This window comes from Cyprinus carpio, unplaced genomic scaffold (genome assembly GCF_018340385.1).
Source record: "Cyprinus carpio isolate SPL01 unplaced genomic scaffold, ASM1834038v1 S000006541, whole genome shotgun sequence".
Classification (NCBI taxonomy): Eukaryota; Metazoa; Chordata; class Actinopteri; order Cypriniformes; family Cyprinidae; genus Cyprinus; species Cyprinus carpio.
The window spans coordinates 410,942-435,124 of NW_024879206.1; the positions used below are offsets into that span (position 1 = coordinate 410,942).

At 36.6% G+C, this 24,183-nt stretch overlaps 1 protein-coding gene across 1 annotated transcript; it reads left to right on the forward strand.

The window, feature by feature from the left end:
* The first annotated feature begins 64 nt into the window (after positions 1-64).
* Positions 65-23,801, forward strand: LOC109088541 (terminal uridylyltransferase 7-like). The gene is given in 31 exon segments (XM_042754554.1): positions 65-319; positions 398-527; positions 1,487-1,809; positions 1,897-2,015; positions 2,162-2,269; positions 2,349-2,526; positions 2,607-2,695; positions 3,579-3,630; positions 3,855-3,924; positions 4,353-4,479; positions 4,607-4,726; positions 5,854-5,973; positions 6,091-6,268; positions 6,342-6,361; positions 6,363-6,671; positions 9,429-9,532; positions 9,969-10,096; positions 14,256-14,267; positions 14,270-14,341; positions 15,040-15,140; positions 15,906-15,963; positions 16,288-16,392; positions 19,603-19,694; positions 19,843-19,956; positions 20,293-20,370; positions 21,211-21,375; positions 21,377-21,389; positions 22,288-22,335; positions 22,624-22,715; positions 23,051-23,167; positions 23,775-23,801. Coding segments are annotated over 28 exon segments (3,003 nt in total). The 5' UTR covers positions 65-319; positions 398-527; positions 1,487-1,493; the 3' UTR covers positions 23,066-23,167; positions 23,775-23,801.
* The last annotated feature ends 382 nt before the right edge of the window (positions 23,802-24,183 follow it).

Below are 24,183 nucleotides of genomic sequence, written 5' to 3' on the forward strand. Positions count from 1 at the left end.
TTTGGTATTGTATTTAGTTTTATCAGTCACTGGGTTAGTTTATCTACGCAGATCTGGCAACCCTGGTTCTGCAAGTGTGCGGCTCGTTTCAGCGAAATACGATCCTGTCAGGAGACCAGCAGATCGGACATAAATTTTAGAGATAAAAGAAACGAGGTTTAATATAAAGGTATTCTTACGAGATTTAAGCACTGCCGCTTTAAATCACGAGACGACTGTTTATTTTGACGTCACGTGGGACCCGGAAGTGCAAGATGCAAACAGCTACGCATCGTATGAGAGATTAACACTGATTTCGAGCTTATGTGTCACTTGAAAAGTAAAGTATTGAACTCGCGCTTTATTTAGGCTTAGTTGAAAGCCGAATGGTTAATATTTATGCTCTTACTCATTTCAGACAGATGAGCTCGCGCGGGGGTTTGACAGAAGCGCAGCCGGCGGAAGTGAGTTTGGGTCAGAAGCAGGCTGCTGGTTAACGCGCGGCATGTCGCACTCGCATTTATAAAGCAAGAGCGATATCAGATCGGGTGAGTTGGGCACACACACACACAGACAGAGAGACAGACAGTGTCGTGTTGTTGCCGGTGTTAGTTTGACTCGTGGCTGGCGCGAGCTGCTCTTTGTCCTCCGGAAGCTGCTCGAGTTCTCCTCGAGTGCGTGATGCGTTCACAACACACGGAGAAACACAACACCATAGGAATGATTCTCAGTGTCACAGTCTAAATGTGTGCGCAGTGGGGACTTCAGCTATTCTTTGCGACTAATATATATATACAGTACTGTGCAAAAGTTTTAGGCCATTAGTATTTTCTCCAACAAAAAATGGTTTCAAGCCAGTTATTTCTGTCTTTTGCTGTAGGAATCATCAGTTTACATTTCCAAACATTCATTTTACCATGACTTGTAATAATCCGGTGAGATTTTTATATGACAGCAGCAGCAGCCAGTGCTGCACACAGAGATCTGATCTCATCAGCATCATCTTCATCATCATCAGTCTGAGGTTTCATGAAGAAACTGAGACTAAATCCAAAAGAACTGTGGCGACGTCTCCAAAGCGCTTCAGGAAACCTCTGTCAGTGGCAGTGATTCGTCCCTTCGGGGTTATGCATAAGATGTCATCAGAATCATTCATACGAGTGAAAATCGTTTGAGAGTTGAACACACAGTCTAGTTGTATTTTGGCTCAGAAGAAGACAGGAATCACGTCTCTTCAGTTTTCATAATTCCAGACTTTTTCACTTTTTAAATTGCGATGAAATGCATCATATTTTGTTATAAAGTGTGACATGGTATAGAGCAAAACAAACACTATTTTTGGGCTCAACCTCCCAAAATGAGTATGAGACGAGCATCTGATTTCATTAAACTGTATTTTATTTTGTGAGTCCTCTTAAACACAATGACCGCTTTCTCGCTGAGTTACACTGAGATTTCAAATTCCATTTTTCTTCTTATTGATCTTGGTTCCCACCCGTGCATCCAGATCCACGATGGCTGATAAGGGAAGCAGGAAGTTCTCTCCGCGATACAGGAGACAGAAGGAAGCAGACGAAGCTGAGAGCTGGAGGAGCCCTTTGGGACGGGACAGTGAGCGCAGCTACAGTCCTAAAACGAAGCGGGCTCATGGTCGACCCTCTGAAAGTGAGGGGAGCAGAAGAGCCAAAGCCTCGCTGGCGTACAGCTCTCCTGAGGGACGAGCGTTCGGACAGAGCCCTTCTCACAGGGACCGACTCCAGAGGGGTTCACCCGCTGACCGCAGGAACTGGAGAGAGCGACAGCGAGACGGACAGAAACACGACAAGCTCGGTAAACACACGGATAGCCTGCCTCGTAATGAAAGAGTGGGGTTAAAAACAGAAGCTTATATCTGTCTGCATCTGGTGTGTGTGTCAGGCAGCGTGCAGAGCTGGAGGGAGAAGAGCAGGATCGTCCGGATTGAGAGCTGTCTCACTAAAAAGGACGTGTTACAGCTGTGCTCGGAAGCAGAAGGCACTGACTGGGATCTTAAAGAGGTTTGTAAGGAATAGTTTGCCCCAAAAAATTAACGTTTGTTGAAAATGTCCCCACGCTCAGTGACTGTCACTTCTGAAACGTAATGCACATTGATCTTATTTCTTCACATAATCTGATTTGGTTTCTTTCCTTGTGTTGTTATCAGTCAAGCGTCAGCCTGAAGTTCAGATGTGATCGGTGTAAGGTGTACTGTGATGACGTGTCACCAGCGCTCGGTCACATCCGAGAAAGGACCCACAGGAAGAAAGCCAAGGTAAGGAGTCGTGACGAGAGGATTAGGCTCAGACATCAGTGCCTGTCGTTTAGGGTTGAAGTGCGTCTCGTCTTCACAGGAGCTGCAGAAGCTGACGCTGCTGTTGAACATCCCTCCTCCGGGAAGAGCCCAGTGTCTTTCGCTCAGCTCAGCACTGGAAGGTGTGGTCGCTGAGGTCGGATTAAACGCTCAGGATTTGAAACAACGGCAAAGCATCCTCGCTCTGGTCGAGGAAGTCCTTCGTCCTGTCCTTCCAGGTGTGTGACAGCTCAGCGGTAAACTCAGTGCTCGATGGATCCTTTATCCTCAATGCGTTTGTGTTCACGCTCCTCTGCAGATTGCCAGTTCAGGTTATACGGATCTTCCTGCACACAGTTTGGCTTCAAAGACTCTGATGTAAACATTGATGTGAAGTTTCCATCCCATGTGAGTAGAAAGTGCTTGTCGGAAATACACTATTAATAGATCTTTAATATTATATACCATAAACCAGTCATAAGGGTCAGTTGAGATTTATCTGAAAGCTGAATAAATAATCTCTCCATTGATGTTTGGTTTGTTAGGAGGACAATATTTGTCTGAGATACAACTATTTGAAAATCTGGAATCTGAGGGTGTAAAAAAATCTAAATATTGAGAAAATCATCTTTAAAGTTGTCCAAATTAATTCTTAGCAATGCATATTACTAATCAAAAATCAAGTTTTTATATATTTACGGTAGGAAATTTACAAAATATCTTCATGGAACATGATCTTACTTAATATCCCAATTATTTTTGGCAAATAAAAGAAAAATCCATAATTTTGACCCATACAGTGTATTTTTGGCTATTGCTACAAATATACCCCAGAGACTTAAGACTGCTTTTGTGCTGCAGGGTTACATTTTAGATTTATATAAACATTTAAAATGGGTAATTTTTATTTCATCATTGTTTCCTTAATTTAAACTAGTTGTTTAACTACATTTCGTACACCTAGCATTGGTCTTTTCAGTCATTATAGGCATCATAAGTAATGTATCAATTATTAAGGCTGTGCCTCTCAGAAGGTGAGATACTATCGGCTCAAACCCTTGACAGACGGCTAATTATCACTGACATGTGTTCACATGTGGTGTCTCAGTTCACTGTGTTTATACTTTGATAGCAAACACATGAACTATGGCATATGTATTTGATAAGATTCCTTTCCTCAAACACCCAAGTGTTGTCCAGTTTTTGAGAATGTTTGGTCTCATGTTTTACAAAAATTGTGAAGTTTGGTCAGTAAGTGTTTTGTAATTAAGAAAACATCATCTCTCATCAGTTCCAGCATCCTGATGTTCTGCTTGTGGCTCAAGAGCATCTCTCTAAAAGTGGTGAGTTGAAAGTTGAAAAGCAGTGAAAGTGAACTCCTCAGTGTTTTCATCGGCTGTGGTGAAAAAGAGCAGGCTATAGAGTTAGAGACACACTCATACTTGTTTTTTTTTTCTATGCGGATTGTAATATCATACATGTATACTTTTTAGCATACTTTATAAGCATTTACAATAAAGCACCACCAATGCAGAATAAAATGACTGTTTTATTTTCATTTCCACAGCTCTGTTTGTCAGTGTGGAGGGAGACTTCCATCGGAGGATGCCTGTAGTCGTGTGCAAAGAGAAATCAAGGTCTGCGTTTCCTTGCTTATTGTTCCAGTGTATATATGAAGTTACCTGCTTCTAAATGTGTGTATGCATTGCCATTTAAATGTTTGGAGTCAGTAAGGTATTTTTATATTTATAAAGAAATTAATACGTTCATTCAGCAAGCATACATTAAATTGATCAAAAGTGATCTTTTGAACTTTATACTTATAAAAGATGTAATGTTATGATGCTGAAAATTCAGCTTCATATATTCATCTGATCATATATTCACATAGAAAACAGTTCTTTTAAATTGTAAAAACTATTTCACAATATTTCAGTTTTTACTGTATTTTTGATTAAATGCATCTTTGGTGAGAATAAGAGATTTATTTCAAAAACATTAAAACATCTTACATATGTTATGTATGTATTTATTTATTTACTTACTTATTTTTTTATCTCCAAAGCGGTCTGATCTGCAAAGTCAGCGCAGGCAATGAAAGTGCATGCTTGACAACAGCATATTTATCTGAGCTGGCGAATCTGGAGCCACAACTCGTCCCGCTGGTCGTATGCTTTAGATACTGGGCTAAGGTTGAGACTGATGTGCTATTTAATTCAGAAGGTAGCATGTAGGGTAAAAAAAAAAATAGTATTTGTCTCTTTAATGTTCCTTTATTTTTTTAACATTTGTGAAATGTGATTTGTTTGTGTGAATCAGATCTGTTGTGTGGACCAGATGGACGAAGGTGGACTTCCATCCTACTGCTTTGCCCTCATGGTCATCAGCTTCCTGCAGCGATGCAAAGAACCCGTCTTACCGTCATACCTCGAATCTGTGGTGTGTGATTCAACATTAATGCAACAGTTGATAAAAGTTTATAGGACCAATGCCTGATTATTGCATCTGGAACCTTATGAAGAGGTAACATGAGATAATGTGCAGTCAGATGGCATTATAGCAAAACACAGCCATGACACGGTGATTAGGACCAATGCAGTAATTAACACACTTACTACACATCTACTCACCGAATCAGTGAATGAATGTGAGAAAATTGCATTTGAAGCTGAAATTAAATAGTTTAATGATCTGTACAATCATTAACAGAATACTGCAGTTGACCAATCACATGCAAGTATTTCAGAGAGCCTTGTAATAAACAACAATATGGGATTTACACCAATGAGAGACAAAACTTGAAGGGATAGTTCACCCAAAAATGAAATTCGCTGATAATTCACACCCTCAGGCATCGAAGATTCGCTGAAACCGTGCTCTTTGGGGATTTATAAAATGCAAGTCAGCAGCGACTGTCACTGTGAAAGTCAAAAAAAGCATATCAGAGAACACAAGTCAGGCTCCTGACTATGTATTGAGGTCTTGTGAAGCGAAACGATTGGTCTGTGCAAGAAACTGCACATTATTTATGGTTTCTCGTTGTTGGTTAAGACTAGTTTATTCACTTTATATGCTGTAGATGTACAAAACATCCACGTTTCACGTCATTATTGGGTGCTTTAATAATATAATTGCGTATATATTCAGGTAATAATGTTTTAAATAATGTTCAGTTTCTTGCACAGACTGATCGTTTCACTTCATAAGAACTCTATGTATCATCAGGAGTATAAGTTTTGTGTTGCCTGATATGCATTTTCTTTATTTTCAAAAGCTGGTGCGTTTTATGAAATGCCAAATAAAAATCTTCTTTACTGTTCTATTGAAAAAAAAAGAAAATAAAGTCACCTATATCTTGGATTCCTTGAGCAATGAGTTATTTAACATCAAATGTTCAATTCTGGATGAAATCTATCTTTAAACAAGATTATTTAGAAAGTTTATCCCCGATGTTTATTGTGCCAGTTTTTATACGAAGTTTTTTTTATTTTTTATTGTGAGGTAACGTTTGATTTTTGAAGCGGCCTACAGTAAGATTCAGAGACTAATGCTGTGTTCTGTTTTAGGGTTTGCCCCTGAGTAAACTGAAGAGTTTCTCCTTAACTGGGGTTGAAAAAGGACATGTGCTTTGGGTATATGATCAGACCTCAAGCGACTCGTCCCAAGATAAAGTCAAGAAGGGGAAGGTGAGCCTCTCATTCCTGATCTGTACGTCACAGCGTTTGATTTGAAGGCAACTTTGAGGTCGGGCCAAAAAGAGTTTGAACAAAATCCTGAGTTGTGATTTGTCTTTTCTTCAATAGTGTCCACTGGTTTTCAAAGTCCGCAGTCCTTCTGTGCTGCTAGGGAAGCTGTGGATCGAGCTATTACGGTATTATTCACTGGAATTTCAAATACCTGAGAAAGTCATTAGCGTGCGCACAAACGGTGACCTGTGGCGTGATCTGAAAGACTGGCCCAAAAAGAGGATTGCAATAGAAGGTATGCGATCTAGTCATTTCTTTATATGTTTAGATATGAATCAGATCAACACTCATCTTTGTTTTCTTCTCAGATCCGTTCGCCGTCCAGAGGAAACGTGGCTCGGATGTTGAATAGTCAGATGATGTTTGAGTATTTGGTGCATTGCCTCAAAACAACTTACAAGTACTTCGCTTCTCCTTCAAAAAGCACAGCAGGGAAGCTCAGTTCAAGCAGTCAGTCTGGCAGATCTGTGAGAGCTGCGAATCATGTCGATTCGGTGAAGAGAAGCCCGAAAGTGGATTTGAAGCGGTCTCGTGTGAGGTCCAGTCCGCAGAGCGCTGAAGAGCTGGAAGACTCTGACTGCGTCATTGAGCTGGAGCCGGACGAGGAGGAGGACGCCGAGTCTGACCTGGAGACCGAGGTGTGCAATGAGCGTGAATGCACTGATCGTTAAAAAAAAACAAAAAACTAATAAACAGACAAAAGCACATAGCAGAAGTAATTAAACCTAAACCAATTATTTGGTTTTCTTGAGGTTTTCTTTTTATTCCTCGTGCAGTGAGTTTAGCCACTTTTCAGATGAACAAAATCTGGCTGTTCAAATTCATTACTATAAAATTCAACATTGCTTTAAGTCAACAGATTTTAAATGTAATATGGGTGTGCAATGTTGTTATTGTCTAAATCATGTTATAAAAAATCATTTTCTCTAATTGCAATAAAGCTGAAGTAAAAAATAATTACAAAAAAAATATTTTTTTCATACTAGATGAAAACTTAACTCGCCAACTAACTGAAATAAAATTGAAGCTAAAGCTAAAATTAAAATAATACTAAATAGAAATATTTAAAAAAGACAAAAGCACATAGCACAATTACTAAAGCTTAAATAAATTAAAATGAAAACTGATGATATAAAAATAAAAGCCAATTCAAAATATTCAGAAATACTATAATAGTACATAAATAATATTAAAATAACTGGTTGAGTGGTAATATGATTTTACCCAAAACAGTCCAGAAAAGTCAAGCAAAATTATATTCAAGAAAAAATATCTTTTTTTTTTTCATGAATGTGAGCTGCTTAGGTAAATTTGTCTTGTTTTAAAAGTCATCGGATGCGAAATTCACTTTGTTGTTGTTTGAACATAAATGTGTGTTGGAAGTGTGTGTAGCCATTAGTGATGCACGGGTCATATTCTTTTCCAACCCACGGGTCCTGCTTTTCTGGAAATTATTTGGCCCGCACAGCAAATAAAGTAAAATTTCTTGACCCGACCCGACCCGCGGGGACATCACGCAATTTACGTTGCTATGTAGACCTTCGTATTGTAACCTTATCAAAGAACCTAATAAAATGTTAAAATATATGGTGATATTTTACTGACAAATGTCGAGAGCGCATTATTGTAGCGCGAAATTACATTAAAACAATGTGTGAGCACAAATCTCTCCGCTCGTGCGCGGATTTTCTTGATCACGCACAAAACCAGAGGCACGCTCAAATAAATGTTGCTCTTGCCTAAAACAGTGCGCGCACTTAAAACGTGTCTCTCCTCTCGCTCAAACTGTGTCCTGTGCACGCTCAAATCTCTCTGGGCTCATGCGCTGTAGGCTATCATTCTTTTCGCACCTGAATTAAATGTTGTCAAAAGTTATCAACCAATCAATTTAATGTACTTCTATATATAAATTTATGTAACAATAAATGCTCTAATTGCATCGCTGTTTGGACATTTATTGGGAGTTTAATTAATTAATTTGTTTATTTATTTATTTTTAAATCCAGTGTTGTTTTCAGTTCAGAATTTTTCTCCATGAAAATCCACCTAATATTAGCTATACATTTAATGGCACCCTTTTTTAAACAGTGAATATACAGTTATGATATGATAGTGATAGTGACATGTTATTACATTGTTTGCAAATGCATTAAACCCATAGAATATAATGTAGTCCGGTTTTGTGCAAGAACAAAGAAAATTTGCGTGCGAGCGGAGAGATTTGCGATCACGCATTTTATTAATGTGCTTTTGTGCTACAATAATGTGCTCTTGACATTTGTCAGTAAAATAACGCCATAAAAATATATATTCCAAATATTTAAAATAGGCTATAGGGAATTGCACACAACATGCATGGATTTTATTTTATTTTGTTTTTAATGACCCGCCCCAACCCGCCTCGCAAATAAAGTGCCAATTTCTTTACCCACCCCAACCCGACCCGCGGGTTTCCGCAGGTTATGAGTCGACCCCGCGCATCACTAGTAGACATCCACCCTATAACGATAAAAACTCCACCCAGTGGTTTTTTTTTTAAATCCCATTTCTCAGGCTGCTCTGAGATTCCTGTCAGAATGACGTAGTTCTGCACAGGCCCCTCCCACGATAGTTGATTGACAGGGCCGTCTTGCCTTAGACCCGCCCTGAGTGAGCTGAGAGCTGTCCACCATTGTGTGTCGACTCCGGTGCAGGGGATGACAAGAATGTCTCCGATTAAGTGACTGAGGTGTTTTCTTGTTGGATGTAATAATGAAACATAGCAGTCATCATTTACTCCCAACATCTGATCCGCTGAAGATGCAGAGGATTAATGTTTACTTTTGTTTTTTGAAGGAAATGGCGCCGATCCCCGATCTGCCTAAATGTGTCTATTTTCGTGCGAATCATTCGTGATCCAGCTTCATCTCCAGTAGAAGTGATTATAAGAAGGGTTTTTTTATGAATCTTTGCAAATCGCCTTTCCTAATATGTGCTGGTTAGCAAGTTTCGCTGCTGAAGATTACAGTCTGTTTGTCACCCAACGGAAGAGAGGGGCGGGGTCAGCTGAGCTCATTAGCATTTAAAGCAACATGGACGAGAACAGTGTGCTGAAAACAGCTGTTTTTGACAGGGTTGTAAAAGGGTGTTTTTTACACTACCATTGAGAAAATTTCAACCAAAGTATGTTATAGACTTTTCATTAAGACCCTAAAGAAATCATATCAACTTTGTGGAAAATGGGCATCTGATGACCCCTTTAAGGAAATTGGTTGTTTTCCAGTTAAAATAAGACAAAGATAATCACAAAACACTTTTGCAGTGTAATTTCAGCTTAAATGGTCTTGTAAAAATAGTGGAGAATCTGTTTTTGTCATTAGTGACCCTCTGACCACATAACAAATGAACATTTATAGGGTGAAGATGAGGAAGATGAAGACATAGAGCTGGACAGATCTGGATGTGATCATTCTGGCGATGAGATCTTCCCGTTCGAGCGGGAGATGATGATGATGGGGGGGTCCTGATGCGGGTGATCCAGAGGAAGCAGCGTCTCTCCTAAACAAACCCAAAGCCGAGCTTACCAAATCTGAATCTCCTCAGACGGCTCCTGAAGGCTTTCAGTTTGTCTTCAGCAAGCGCTTTTTCAGTAATGGCAAGGTAAAATGCTTTTTTTTACCTCATATGCATGGCTACTAAGTCTGTGTGAATCCATCCACTCGTGTTATTAGTAAAAAGTAAAAGGTTTGTCATTGTTGCGAGATATTCAGCTGCTCTTGTTGAGCAATTGTTGAGAAAGTTGATTAAATATGAAAATATTTCTTTTGACATTTATTCATAATTTCGACGTTTAATAACTTCCTGCATCAGCCATTCCAGCACATCTTCTCTCTGTCTTATTTAGTGACAGACTAACCTTAATTTTCTCCGTTAGCCCCCCGTTTTCTGATATGCAGTCTTTGTAAGACGGGGCATTTGAAACAGGACTGTCCCGAGGACTTCAAAAGAGTGGAGCTGGAACCCCTTCCACTTATGACCCTAGACTTCCTCCAGATCCTCAATGAAGTCTGTGAGCAATGCTACTGTAAGTACTCTGTCAATATATTCAGCAAAACACGATTTTCCAGGCATTCCTTTTTAGTTGTTGTTATTTTTGTGAACTAAACCGAGAATGAAGAATATTGTGGATGTCTGTAGGCTTATATTTATTATATTGTATAGGGACTGGCACGATATATCTGCCACCATATCGGTATCGGCCGATAAATGCTTAATTATTCTGTTGTCGGTATCGGTCCGATATCTTAAAAACGATAAATAATGATTAGGTCCTTCAGAAACACTTGACTTGAGACAACTTGTTTTTGCATTATTTATGCACTATTTTATTTATTTGTAAGACTTTTTATGATGAAATTTGGTAATAGGAGAGTAAAAACTGTGTTTTTAAAATGTACACTGTTCAAACTAAGCTGCTTATGTTGAAGTGTTTGGGATGTGGCTTTTAATGATGAGACCTTTTTTGTAATCAGGCTCTCAAAAGTATATAAAAATTTGGATAAGATTTATCAGCCAACTATCGTTTATCGGTTTTCAAAAAAAAATTAAATTAAATAAATAATATTGGTTATCGGTATCAGCCAAAAATTTCATATCGGTGCGTCCCCCTAATATTGTATTAGGGTGATAATGTTTTGTAATCTAATGAATTACATGATGTACCGATTAATAAATTGAATTAATGACAAATGAATTGCACATAAATTTGACTTGGAACCTACCCCAAAAGATTCATTTTTAAAATCATGATTTTTGGTAGATGAGAACAGTAGTTGCATAGGCCTTACAAAACAGTAGCTTTAGAAAGAAATGTTTTAATTCAGTATTGCATAAATTATTATGATTTTTTTTTTTTTGTTTGTTAAGAAAAATTAATATGAAAAATGAAATGATTGGGGAAAATATGTATCTTTCAATTTATGAAATTAAATTAAACCTCAAGCAAGTGGCCTCTGCTTATTTATCCTGAAAACCTTTATTTTTATTGGACATTATGTAGCATTAGTAAACTAGTAAAAAAAAGTTTCGTAAGACAACCTTGAGAAAAGCCTAGCCCCGTAAAGTTAAGCAGTTGTATGCCTGGACCCATAGAGTTTTGAAAAATTTTGAAATGGGATTTTAAAAGTAAGTTTTGTAAGTGGCAAGTTGCTTTTAGAATGTTTGCTAGTTATATAGCTGTTAAACTACTGTTTCCCCTAGCATGAGCTTTCAGCAAGTGACAAAACTACCATGTTCCAGCAAGCATGATTACAGGTGATTTTAGCCATTTTGCTAGCATGATTTCTAGTGTTATGAACTTTTAGTGAGCCATGTTTAACAAGTGACTAGGATGGTCGGTAATCATGTTTCAGCATATTTACATGTGACTATCATGGTTGCTAAGATTACAGGCTGAAAACTAATGATTTCAAAGTGCCTAGCTAGCATTGCTTTATTATGATTAGCAGGTTGATTAGCATGTTCCGCAAAAAGCATTTATGACTAGCATGGTCGCTAGCATGATTTTTAAGTTTACTAGGATTTCGCTAGCATTTTTCTAGCTGAAAAGTGACTATGTCCGCTAGCAATTGAGTAGCCAGTGACTAATGATTATGACTTATTTTCCAATTTCCTAGGCATGATTAGCAGTGACTATCGTTTTCCTAGCATGATTAGCATTCTAATCCATTTCGCTAATGATTTCCATGACTAGCATGTTCGCCAAGCAATGATTTTTAAAGTTTACGGCAGTTCGCTAGCCTGTTCCTAGCAATCATTTAGCATGGTCGCTAGATGTTTTCTACATGCAAGTGACTTGTTTAGCATGATTTACATGTGGACTAGATTTTCTATTTAGTGAGCATTTGCAAGATGGATAGATAGATAGATGATATTCATTTAGCGAGATAGATAATAGATAAAAACAGTCAGATGATAGATAAGATAGTAGATAGATAGTATAGATTTAGAAATCATCGAGAATGAGTTGAATGGGTTACATGTATTGTTGGGTAAGTCTGATTGCTAGGCCCATTTGTTTAGACATATTGAATTTTTTGACCAGTTGGAGCGTTTTACGGCTTTCATTGCTGAGATGGGATTTTTTTTTAATTTTAATCGCAGGCTCGGATCAGTCCAAAAGATATAGCACACTAAGTCAGATCAGTCCTGAAGAGGCTGGACTGAGTTTGGTGGTTATAGCTTGAATCTGCAGTAGCATTTCAGAAATTTTTCGTCATAAGAATAATAATAATAAAGAATACTGCATTAAATTATTAGAACTAACTTTGATGTTGGCTTTGGAGCCTTGGGCCAAAAGAGCTTTGTGTTTCCAACCTTCTTGACGCTGCTTGGTGGAAAAAAAAAACTTCCAACAGTATTTTTTCAATGACCCTTGCTGTGTTTCGTGTTCCCCATAAAAACCCGTAATTAAACCAGTTTTTTTCAACAGCAATCGAAATAAGTCATGCCTTTTTCCCCCTGGTTGCTATTTCGAGTATGAATTGTTGTAATGCAGCCACACAAAGGAAAAAAACAACAAGGTGAAAACTGATTGAAAATAATAAGTTATATAATTTCTTTCTCACTTTATAAGTAATGGATAACTTGATAAATATTTGTCAATATCATTAAAGTATAAGAAAAAACCGTATTACTAATTAACCGTTAATTGGGCTTTATTTTAAAGTTTATGAAAAATAGCAATGCATTTTATACTTATGCACATATGGAACATTTTAAAATCTTTTGAACAGATATTGAAGATTTTCTATCCTGTGCTTTGTGGCCAACATGCATTGTGGCCTTCATTGGTATAACAACAGCATTATAAAGGGGCAACACTTTTTATGAAAATGGATACAATATTTAAATGATTAGTTCACGGAGGGGGGGCTAATATACCCAATCAGAGTCGGATTTTCAATGCTTTAAAGATTTCTATTTTTTCATTACCATGTCTAAACCAGGTCAACTGATAACATTGAAATTACATTGTATTGGAATTTATAATTATTGTGCTTCCAAGTTACAACAGTAATTTTAGGAATCGAAATTTCCTGTTTTTCGGCCTAATATCTCCAGCGTGATTAAGCAGTTTGAATAAAGCTGTAAGTAATCGTACCTTTTTTTTTTCTTTTCTCCCCATGGGAAAAGATCATGATGCCTGCAACCAGTCTAATTTAAAATGGTTGATTTGTGTGCCATTTAAATATTTTATTTTTAAAGGGTCTTCAGATACAGGTCGTTTGTTTGTGGAGGTCGGTGTGTAAAGCCCCGCCGTCTCGCGGGTGGTCAAAATAGTGACGCAAAGTGCTATTTCCAACTTCCACAACTGAAGCTCGTGTATTTTATTATGGGTGGATTTGTGCAATCGCTGTATATTTTTATTTTTTAAGGTAATCAGAAAATATTAACTGCACGAGAAGCAGTGCTGTAATGCTCATGACTTCCTCATTTTTTCCACACTTCCAGCAAGCTGAAAATCATTTTAGTGTTTGGTATTGGATTATTGTATATTTTTATTTTTAAAAAGTCTTAAACAGCATTTAACTGCAAGGCCTCAAACGAGCTTTCACTTCAACAACTGTTTTTGCAATGGGTGGATTGTGTGCATCGCTGTGAAGAACTTCTAAAAATCCCTTAAACCGAATCAAATTCGGTTGTTTGTGAGGCTTTCGCGCGTCCCAAAAGAAGCTGACAAATCCTTCTTTTCCACCCATTAAGCTGAAAAACACACCCACTTTTCGGCCCTAATGGTGATTTTGTGTGCAATCGCCTTGTAATATTTTTCGTTTTTTAATGTCTGAATGTTTCTTTTGCGAGCTTGTGTCACTGAAAAGCCTCCACAAAGTCCCGAGGAGATTACCATGCAAGCAAACCATGCAATTTGACTTTTGCTTAATTTGTGCTTAATAATTTTAGTGAAATTTAAAAAGTGACAATAATCGAGATTAATAATCTTGATTATATTTTTGGGGAAAAAGTATCATGATTAACCATTTTCTCCATTATCATACAGCCCTTTGTGAAAAGTGCTATACAAATAAACTTGAATTGATCAGTGTTAATTTGACATTGCTGTATTCCTCTTTTAGATTCTTTTTTAATTATTATTTTGTTTTTAACAAATGTTGAAATTTAGCTTGCACTTGTTGTTTGCATATAGTTTCAGTGACTCATAAAAATGGTTGACTTCATTTTAGGTGACTTTGCACCAATGATGTGGAGGTGAAAGTCAGAGAACATATTTTGCAAGATTTCGAGACTTTCCTGAGATGTCAAGTGCCAGGTAAGTACAAAAAAAACTATTTGGCAACACTTTACATAAAGCCTTTATGCATTATAAAGGTATTCATAATGCAGGTTGTAATGCATTATATCTTTTAATAATTAACCGTAACTAATGTTAAAATGCAGTATGGTATTTGGAATATATGTTTGTCATGTGTTTTATACTTTCTAAAGGTGTAACAATGAATAAGATAAGTGGTTACAATTATTCATGAATCATTTGATGCATTATAAGGTGAATTACAAGGCATCAAATCTGCTTTTATAATGCGTTAAACATAAAGGAAATACTCATGAGGAAAAGAATGCAGTGGACTGAAAAGAGCTTCTTCTTATACCAAGTCACATTGAAATACCAAGCGTTATTATTCTTCTAAAATAGAATATGAAGGAATATTTACAGCTCATTCAGTCAAACTCATGGATAAGGATTATTTGTAGTGCAGCCTTATGATTTTAAATCATCAGATTCAGTCTTTTGGAGTTGAACTTCCTCAAACCATTGACTTTATCCCTATGCATGTCTGTACTTTTTCTGCACTAAAGTCTCCTGTCACTGAGACAAATTCCTTGTGTGTGTGTGTAAACATTCTTCTCTGATTCTGAAAAAGGCCAATCAGAAGTCAGAAGATTTGACACACATGTAATGGGAAAACTATACAGATGCTTATTCATTAATGTGTATTTTTTTAACAGGAGCCAAATTGGTTTTGTTTGGCTCATCCAAGAATGGGTTTGGCTTTAAACAGAGTGACTTGGACATCTGTATGACTCTAGAAGGCCAGGACACAGCGGAGGTACTGTGACTTATTTTCTACATTATACCAGGTCTTCATGACCAGTGCTGGGGAAAGAAAGTTTATTTTAAAAGTAATGCATTACAATGGATTACATACTAATCACATTTCTTAGTTACTTTACATGGAAAGTAGTGCGTTACATTACTTTTGCATTACTTTTTAAATCTGGGCTGGGCTGGGCTTGCTTCTTTGTTTTAATATAAAAAGTTTCACCCCAAATTTGAAATAAATTATCTAATTTATCTAAAGTCATTGTTGCATATTAGTATGGTAAAAGAATCTTGAAAAATAAAATGTACCATAACTTTCACAAAAATATGGAGCAGCACAACTGTTTTTTGCATTGATAATAATCAGAAATGTTACAAAAATATGGAGCAGCACAACTGTTTTTTGCATTGATAATAATCAGAAATGTTTCTTGAGCATCAAATCAGCATATTAGAATGATTTCTGAAGACTAAAATAAAGATTCTAAAAAACAAACAAATAACACATAAACAAATAACAAAATAACAAATATTCACTTAGAAAAAGAGTTCTTTTTAAAATGCAAAAATATTTCACAATGTTACTGTTTTTACTGTATTTTTGATCAAATAAATGCAGCTTTGATGAGCAAATAAGACCAGTTTTAAAAAACGTGACTAAATCTTACCCAACCAGATAAACGGATTGTTAAACCTTTATTTAAGCTCTTTTAGACCCTGTTTGCACCTGTGTTTGCATTGATTGCGTGTGTGATTCTGGCTCCTCTCACAGGGTTTGGACTCCATGGCTGTTATCGAGAGTTTGGCTAAAGCGCTGCGGAAACACCACAGTAAGCTCTCCGTCTCAGTGTTTGACAGTAATTCTGAAACTGCCTGTTGTTTACACTACACTTCAGTGTTCATGAATGAAATTGAGCATTATTATGGAGTTTTGAGACTTTTATGAAAGAAAAGACTGTATTGTTCCTACACTGTGTGCTCTCTCCGTACCTCTAATCTTCTGAATGGTTAATGAAATGACAAAGAGCCTGTCTGAATGCTTCAGGCAACCTCCGTTTACACTCGAAATGTGTGTTGTTCAAATAAATCAGTGGTTTTGTTTTACACCCCATCTCTCTCTGCCTCTGCCATGTCTATTTATCCATTCATTTTAGGCCTGAGAAACATCCTACCTATTACTACTGCAAAAGTCCCAATTGTGAAGTTTAACCACACCAAAACTGGACTAGAGGGAGATATAAGCTTGTACAATACACTGGTGAGAGAATAAACCGGACACAACAGTATCGCAGTTGTTTTATAGAGCTAATTTTCCTAAGAAGAGAGCCCTCTTTACATATTTATCATGTGGTTTTCCGCAAAAATGATGGACAGTTCCCTTCCTTATCGCAAACGTTTAAACATTGTTTTGTCATAAGACAAGTACTCTGCTTGTTTTTGGATTTCTTCAAACCCCTGCGCTCATAAAATCTCTTTTTTTTTTTATTACAGATTTTTAATTTGGTCGGACATCTCGTCATTAAATAGCCACTGCAGCATCTAAAGCTTGATTTTTGAAATGTAAATAAATTGCTTTTTGTGATTTAGATTTGTTCATTATTTTCATAATTTAGCTCTTGCCGTGTGCTTGTATGTAAAATAAATTCCTTTATGCTAGTTATTCCCACTTCTGCTCTCTAAAGATAAGTTTTCCCAACATGCACCACATTTGTTAATTTCATGCTTATTAATTCAGTAAAGTTACGAGAGTCATTTTATATTACCATATCATATTATTCTTTATATATTTGTCTTTCAGATATATTTTGTTTTGTTTGAAGTGAATGTCTGTGTTCATCAATCAAGTCAAATCAAGTATTTATATGTAGATCAGGATCACATTAAAGACATCTTAAGATCGTTACTTCTAACTAGCATTAAAAGCAGGACTGGTTAAAATTCTTTATATCCCCCAAAATAAATTTTATAGAGGCTTCAGTTTTGGGATCTTTGGAAGCCTGTGTCCGCCACTGAAAAAAAAAAGGTTAATGCGGCTTTTTATCTCACAATTCTAACTTTCTTTCACAGAATTGCAAGATAAAAACTTGCAATTCTGACTTTTTTTCTCTCACAATTTTGTTATATAAACTCACAATTACAAGTTAAGTCACAGTTGCGAGTTATAATGTCACGATTGCGAGTTATGTCACAATTGCAAGCTATAAAGTAACAACTGCGAGATAAAAACAATTCTGCAATTTTGACTGACTTTTTTTCACAATTCGGACTTTTTTTCTCAGAATTACAAGTTATAAAGTCACAATTGCGAGATATAAAGTCACAATTGCGAGATATAAAGTCACAATTGCGAGATATAAAGTCACAATTGCGAGATATAAAGTCACAATTGCGAGATATGAAGTCACAATTGCGAGATATAAAGTCACAGTTGCGAGTTGCATATTGCGAGATATAAAGTCAATTGCGAGATATAAAGGTCACAGTTGCGAGATATAAAGTCAATTGCGAGAGAGGCCATAGTCACAGTTGCGAGATATAAAGTCACAGTTGCGAGATATAAAGTCACAGTTTGCGAGTTATAAAGTCACAGTTGCGAGATATAAAGTCTCAGTTGCGAGATATGAAGTAACAATTGCGAGATATGAAGTCACAATTGCGAGTTATAAAGTCACAATTGCGAGTTATAAAAGTCAATTGCGAGATATAAAAGTCACAATGTGCGAGAGATAGTCACAGTTGCGAGATATAGTCAATTGCGAGATATAAAGTCATTGCGAGATATAAAGTCACAGTTGCGAGATATAAAGTCAAAGAGATAGTCACAGTTGCGAGATATAAATTGCGAGAGAACACAGTGCGAGATATAAAGTCACAGTTTGCGAGATATAAAAGTCACAGTTGCGAGATATAAAGTCTCAGTTGCGAGATATAAAGTCTCAGTTGCGAGATATAAAGTCTCAGTTGCGAGATATAAAGTCTCAGTTGCGAGATATAGACTCAGTTGCGAGATATAGACTCAGTTGCGAGATATAAAGTCTCAGTTGCGAGATATAAAGTCTCAGTTGCGAGATATAGACTCAGTTGCGAGATATGAAGTCACAATTGCGAGTTATAAAGTCACAATTGCGAGTTATAAAGTCACAATTGCGAGTTATAAAGTCACAATTGCGAGATATAAAGTCAATTGCGAGATATGAAGTCACAATTGCGAGATATGAAGTCACAATTGCGAGATATGAAGTCACAATTGCGAGATATAGTCACAATTGCGAGATATAAACTCAATTGCGAGATATGAAGTCACAATTGCGAGATATGAAGTCAGAATTGCGAGATATAGTCACAATTGCAATATAAAGTCACAGTTGCGAGATATAAAGTCACAGTTGAGAGATATAAAGTCATTGCGAGATATAAAGTCACAGTTGCGAGATTTAAAGTAAATTGCGAGATATAAAGTCACAGTTGCGAGATTTAAAGTAAATTGCGAGATATAGTCACAATTGCAATATAAAGTCACAGTTGCGAGATTTAAAGTAAATAAATTGCGAGATATAAAGTCACAGTTGCGAGATTTAAAGTAAATTGCGAGATATACTGACAATTGCGAGATATAAAGTCACAGTTGCGAGATATAAAGTCACAGTTGCGAGATAATAAAGTCAATTGCGAGATATAGTCACAATTGCGAGATATTAAAGTCACAGTTGCGAGATTTAAAGTAAATTGCGAGATATAGTCACAATTGCGAGATATAAAGTCACAGTTGCGAGATATAAAGTCAAAATTGTAAGATAAAGACTTGCATTCTGCCTTTTTTCTCACAATTGTGACTTTGTCTCTCAATTCTGACTTTATTATGAGGTTTATATCATGCAGTTCTGAGAAAAAAAAGTTTTTTATTTTTTATTCAGTGGCGTATACGGGCTTTCATAGGGATCAGTGGATAGAGGCGTTTCATTTGTATTACATATTGAAATGATGTCAAACAAATATTTAAAATATCAAATATTTAATATATTGTCTTGTATATATTATCTTGAATTATTGTTAAAATGTATTTATGATCACAAATTTTAATGTTAGATGCAATTATTTGCACAGTTAATCAGTAATACTCTCCTGGTCTTTCTGTTGTAAATGTGCTGAATTTCAGGTCACAGTCTTTATCTACATCGAAATGTTTGTTTTAGGTTTTTATACAGTTATAACTGTTTTTTTTGTTTGTTTTTTTTGTACATTTACTAAATATTTTTCATGTAATATATATTTAAGTGAAAAACAGTGATAAGTGTTACATATTACAGTGAGTGCTTTGTATAACAACAAGGGTACTGACCCTAAACCTCACTTTAAACTCATATTAAGTCCAAGTAGTTAACTTGTATTACTCACTAGCTTCTGATGTAAGTGCACATAATCTCAAATGAACAGCAACCGAGATTTTTCCCATTTGATGTTCCTCAGGCTTTTGCACAACACGCAGTTACTGGCATCATACGCTGCGATCGACGCTCGGGTGTTGAAGATCCTCTGCTACGTCATGAAAGTGTTCGCTAAAGTGAGTTTGACACATTCATTAAATGTCGAAGAGATGTTACACATCAGTGGCTGCGCTTGAAGCTAGAGTGAGAAAGAAAGCTGCCTTTGGAGAAGAGCTTCTGCACTGGGTTCAGTGAGATGCATCACAGCGATGTTTGTGTTTTCAGGTCTGTGATATTGGCGATGCGTCCCGTGGGAGTCTGTCTTCATATGCCTACACCCTAATGGTGCTGTACTTCCTTCAACAAAGAAGCCCGCCTGTTATTCCAGTTCTCCAAGAGGTGTCTTTCTGGACCGTTATAACTTTCTTAATCACAGTTACTTGTAATAAATGATTCAAATACAAGGTTACAACACTTAATGCAGTACTTTAACCATTAATATACAAGCACATGTGAACACCAAAAATTCAGAATAATTTAGAAGTGAAGTAATCCATAGATATTTTCATAATCCTGATATATTTCAGCATAAATAATGAAAGGTAAAAATGTAAATAAATGGAACATTTATGATTATTTATAAGTCATTTTGTGTGTATTCTTCTATATTACATCCTAAACTACTGTATTTTGGTAGGACTGTGTGTGAATGGATTTTGTGTATGTTTTTTGTAGATTTATGTTGGGGAGAAGAAGCCTGTAGTTCTTGTCGATGGCTGGGATGTACATTTCTTTAGTGATCTGAAGAACTTGGTGAGTGAGATTATTTGAATAGAATAGCTGATTGTAATTTTAAAGTGTTATAGTGTGATGTTTTAAACATAATGTGTAAAAGTGAATCTGAACTGGAGTTTGGCTCCTATATGAGTTTTATTATCCCAAATTATGCTTTTGTACAAAAACACCAAATAAATTTTACATACTTTAACAGACTAGTGTAATAACTTTGCTTGTGCACTCTTCTAATCCAACCCTTTTACAACCCTACAGAAGTCTTCAAAAGTCCTCAAAGTCTTAGATTTTTTAGTGTGCATTTCTAGTCAAGTCTCTTTTGCTCACCGAAGCTGACTTATTTGATTAAAAACATACAATAAAACAGTGATAATGTGAAATATTATTACAATTTAGGAATAGCTGTTTTCTAGTGTTTTCAGTGTCACGTGATCTTCAGAAATCAGTCTAATATGCTGATTTGCTGCTCAAGAAACATTTCTGATTATTAAAAATATTACTGTTTTACTGTATTTTTTTAATAAAGAAATGCAACCTTAGTGAGAATTATAGACTACTTTCAAAAGCACAGTTTTGATGAGTGGAGTAAGTGCACTAGTGTAAATGTGATTTTTATTAACAGTAGGATGAGTCATAGTTTTTATCTGTGTCAATACAACTTACTTTGAACACACATTTCTGTAAGGCCTGAGGAATTTAGTGTGTTTCATCTGTGGTCAAATTTAGTTCAAAAAGGACAGTCATAAAGCATCCAGTGGAAACTTTTTTTTTTCTCCAAATTTTTTTTTATGTGTGCCACTGTGCCTTGAACTTGTGGTTTAATAGTCAATAAGTCTGGGGTTGTTGTTGAATCCTCTCATGCATAAATACTGGCCGGGGTACAAGAAGAATAAGGAGTCGGTGGGCCAGCTGTGGTTTGGGCTGCTGCAGTTTTACACCGAGACATTTGACTTCAAGGAGACTGTCGTCTGCATCCGCAGGAAAGAGCCTCTCACCACCTTCAAGAAGCAGTGGACCTCCAAACACCCTCGCCATCGAGGGTAAGAGTGCTGAACATCAGACAAAGAACCTATGAATATACAGCAATAACCTGTTACGCTCTCAGAAAAAAAAAGTACTAAATCTGTGACTGGGGCGGCACCTTTTCAAAAGATACACTTTTGTACCTATTAGGTTCTTATATGTACTTTTAAGGTATTAAAATGGACCTTTTGGTACAAATATATGTACCTTTTGTATTTGTTTCTTATGGGGACGTAAGGTAACTTCGCTATTTTTTTATACTTAGCTAGTCAGTGATTTTTTATTGCTCTTTATTGCTATTGATTTTTTTTTTACCGACTTCAGCCGAATTACTTCCTGTTTTGTGACAGACATCAAGGACGTGTGGTAATTTAAGTGCTGTCCGAATCCACATCTCTTGAGTCTGCAAGAAGAGATCGATCTAAAAGTCATTTTGTAAATCCTTTTTGACCATGTACGGAAACTGTTGCTCTTCACAGTAATGTGCATGCATTTAAAACACGAAAAATATTATTACTGAAATGCTGGAAACTGTTTACAAGAATAATATTACGTCACCGCTCCACTACAGTGGGTGAGAGCTGTTACTTTTTAGAAATGGACATTATTATAGTATGCAATAGAATTTGTATTGCATTCCAAAATATTACATTTTTTTTTATTGCATTTTACTTATTTATACACATTTATATAAATTAGGGCTTGCACATCTAATCATTTACAGAATTAACGTTTAATATCCACATTTACAAATGACATGCTTCATTTTGAGAGATAAAATGCAAGACAGAAAGCCACATATTTTATGGCATAATTAAAGTAGGAGTAATGTAGTGCATTACTTTAAAACTGACATCCTCAGCGCTGTATGTTGTTTGCAAGATCGTAGTTGTTAATTTGTGTGTTTCTTTTCAGATCCCTTTGATTTGAGTCACAATCTTGGAGCTGGTCTCTCACGGAGAAGTATGGCATGCTTTTGTGTTGTTTTTTAAAGCTTTATTTAAGTTTATCTCCAGATGAAACACCTGTGTTTAGCTGCTGTTATCCATCAATGACTTGATTGTTTAAAACCAGTTCAGATTAATATCTGCATGTGCAAGTTTTTTTGTGTTCGAAGTGCATTTATAAATATATAGTTTGTTGACTGTTGTTACTCATCCCAGGCTTTTTTGAAAACGACCCATGTCTTGATATCTTGTGGTCTAATGCAGTCGCATGCATGCATGTTTTCTTCCGTGTGGCTGTTTGCAGTGGCGAGCTTCATCATGAAGGCCTTCATCAACGCCCGCAGAGTTTTCGGCTCCCCCGTCAGAGATTTCCCTCCAGAGTATCCCAACAAAATGGTTTGTGTCCTTTATGTTGACCATCTGGGTCACACTTTAGTTTGGGGACCAAACCACACTTCTGCCTCAATAAAACTCCTAATTTGCTGCTTCTTCATAGATAGTAAGGTAGTTGTTAATTTTAGGTATTGCGCTGGATCTAAAATATGCTCATGCAGAATAAGACATTAATATGTGCTTTATAAATGCTAATAAACAACCAATATAATAGCAATATGCATGCTAATAATTCACTTGTTAATAGTTAGAATTGGTCCCTAAACTAAAATGTTACCAAAATTCTGTAAAACCAGCTCACAAGTCATTGTACTTAATGTCTGTCTTGTGTTTTGCAGGAGTATTTTTTTTGACCCAGAGGTGCTGACAGAGGGCAAGCTAGCACCCAATGACCGCTGCTGCCGGATTTGTGGGAAGATTGGGCATTTTTTGAAAGACTGTCCGATGCGGAAGAGGTAATTCAGCACAAGATCTGTTGTAGAAGATCTTTTTTACCTTTATAGAAGGTGAAGTTACTGTATTTACATGTGCAAAATACATGTTTCTGCATTTCCTGCTATAATAATCCATAAAGAACATGCACTGCTGTTTAAAAGTTTGGGATCAGGAAGATTTTTATTATAGAAATGAATACTTTTATTCAGAAGGGACGCATTCAGATGATCAAAAGTGAGAGTAAAGAAATTTAAAAAATTGAAATGATTCAAATAAATGCTGTTCTCATCAGTTTTCAAATCAGTTTTTACAAAAATATGAAGCAAGCACACCTGTTTTCAACATTGATAATAATCAGAAATGTTTCTCGAGGAGCAAATCACTCATATTAGAATGATTTCTGAAGATCATGTGACACTGAAGACTAGAGTAATGATGCTGAAAATACAGCTGCGCATCACAGAAATAAATTATATGTCCACATATATTCACATAGAAATCAACTATGACCCCAAATTTTTAAATGTAGTGCACATTTGCACGTTAAGATGAAAATAAAACCTTAATAAATCAGACATTGGATGCTTATAGTCTGATTTCGGTCGTTGTTGATTCATTTGTTTCCAGACAGAGACGTGACACTGATGGACGTGATGTGAACAGACCTGATGGCAGAGGGATGAACGGTGACGCTGGACGGTGGCGGCAGAGAGAGGAGAAGTGCTGTTATCTGTGCGGCTCCAGCACTCACATCAAGAAAGACTGCCTGCTGGCCAAATCTTTAGGTAGCTGCGCTCATCGCACTCTTTAAAGTACGATTTAGTTCTGCAGGAATCTCCTCATAGAGACGTCCATGCTTCTCTCTTTGCAGAATCCTCCCCCAAACACACACCAAAGAAGCCCTGCGTCAGACAGGGACAGAGTAGTAGTGTCTCGTTTACACTTCTCATTATGTGCTAACACTGTAGTTTTGTCTTGGAGCTCAACATGAAGAGCTCAGGTGGGTTCTCGTGTGTTTGCAGGACAGTCCTCAGCA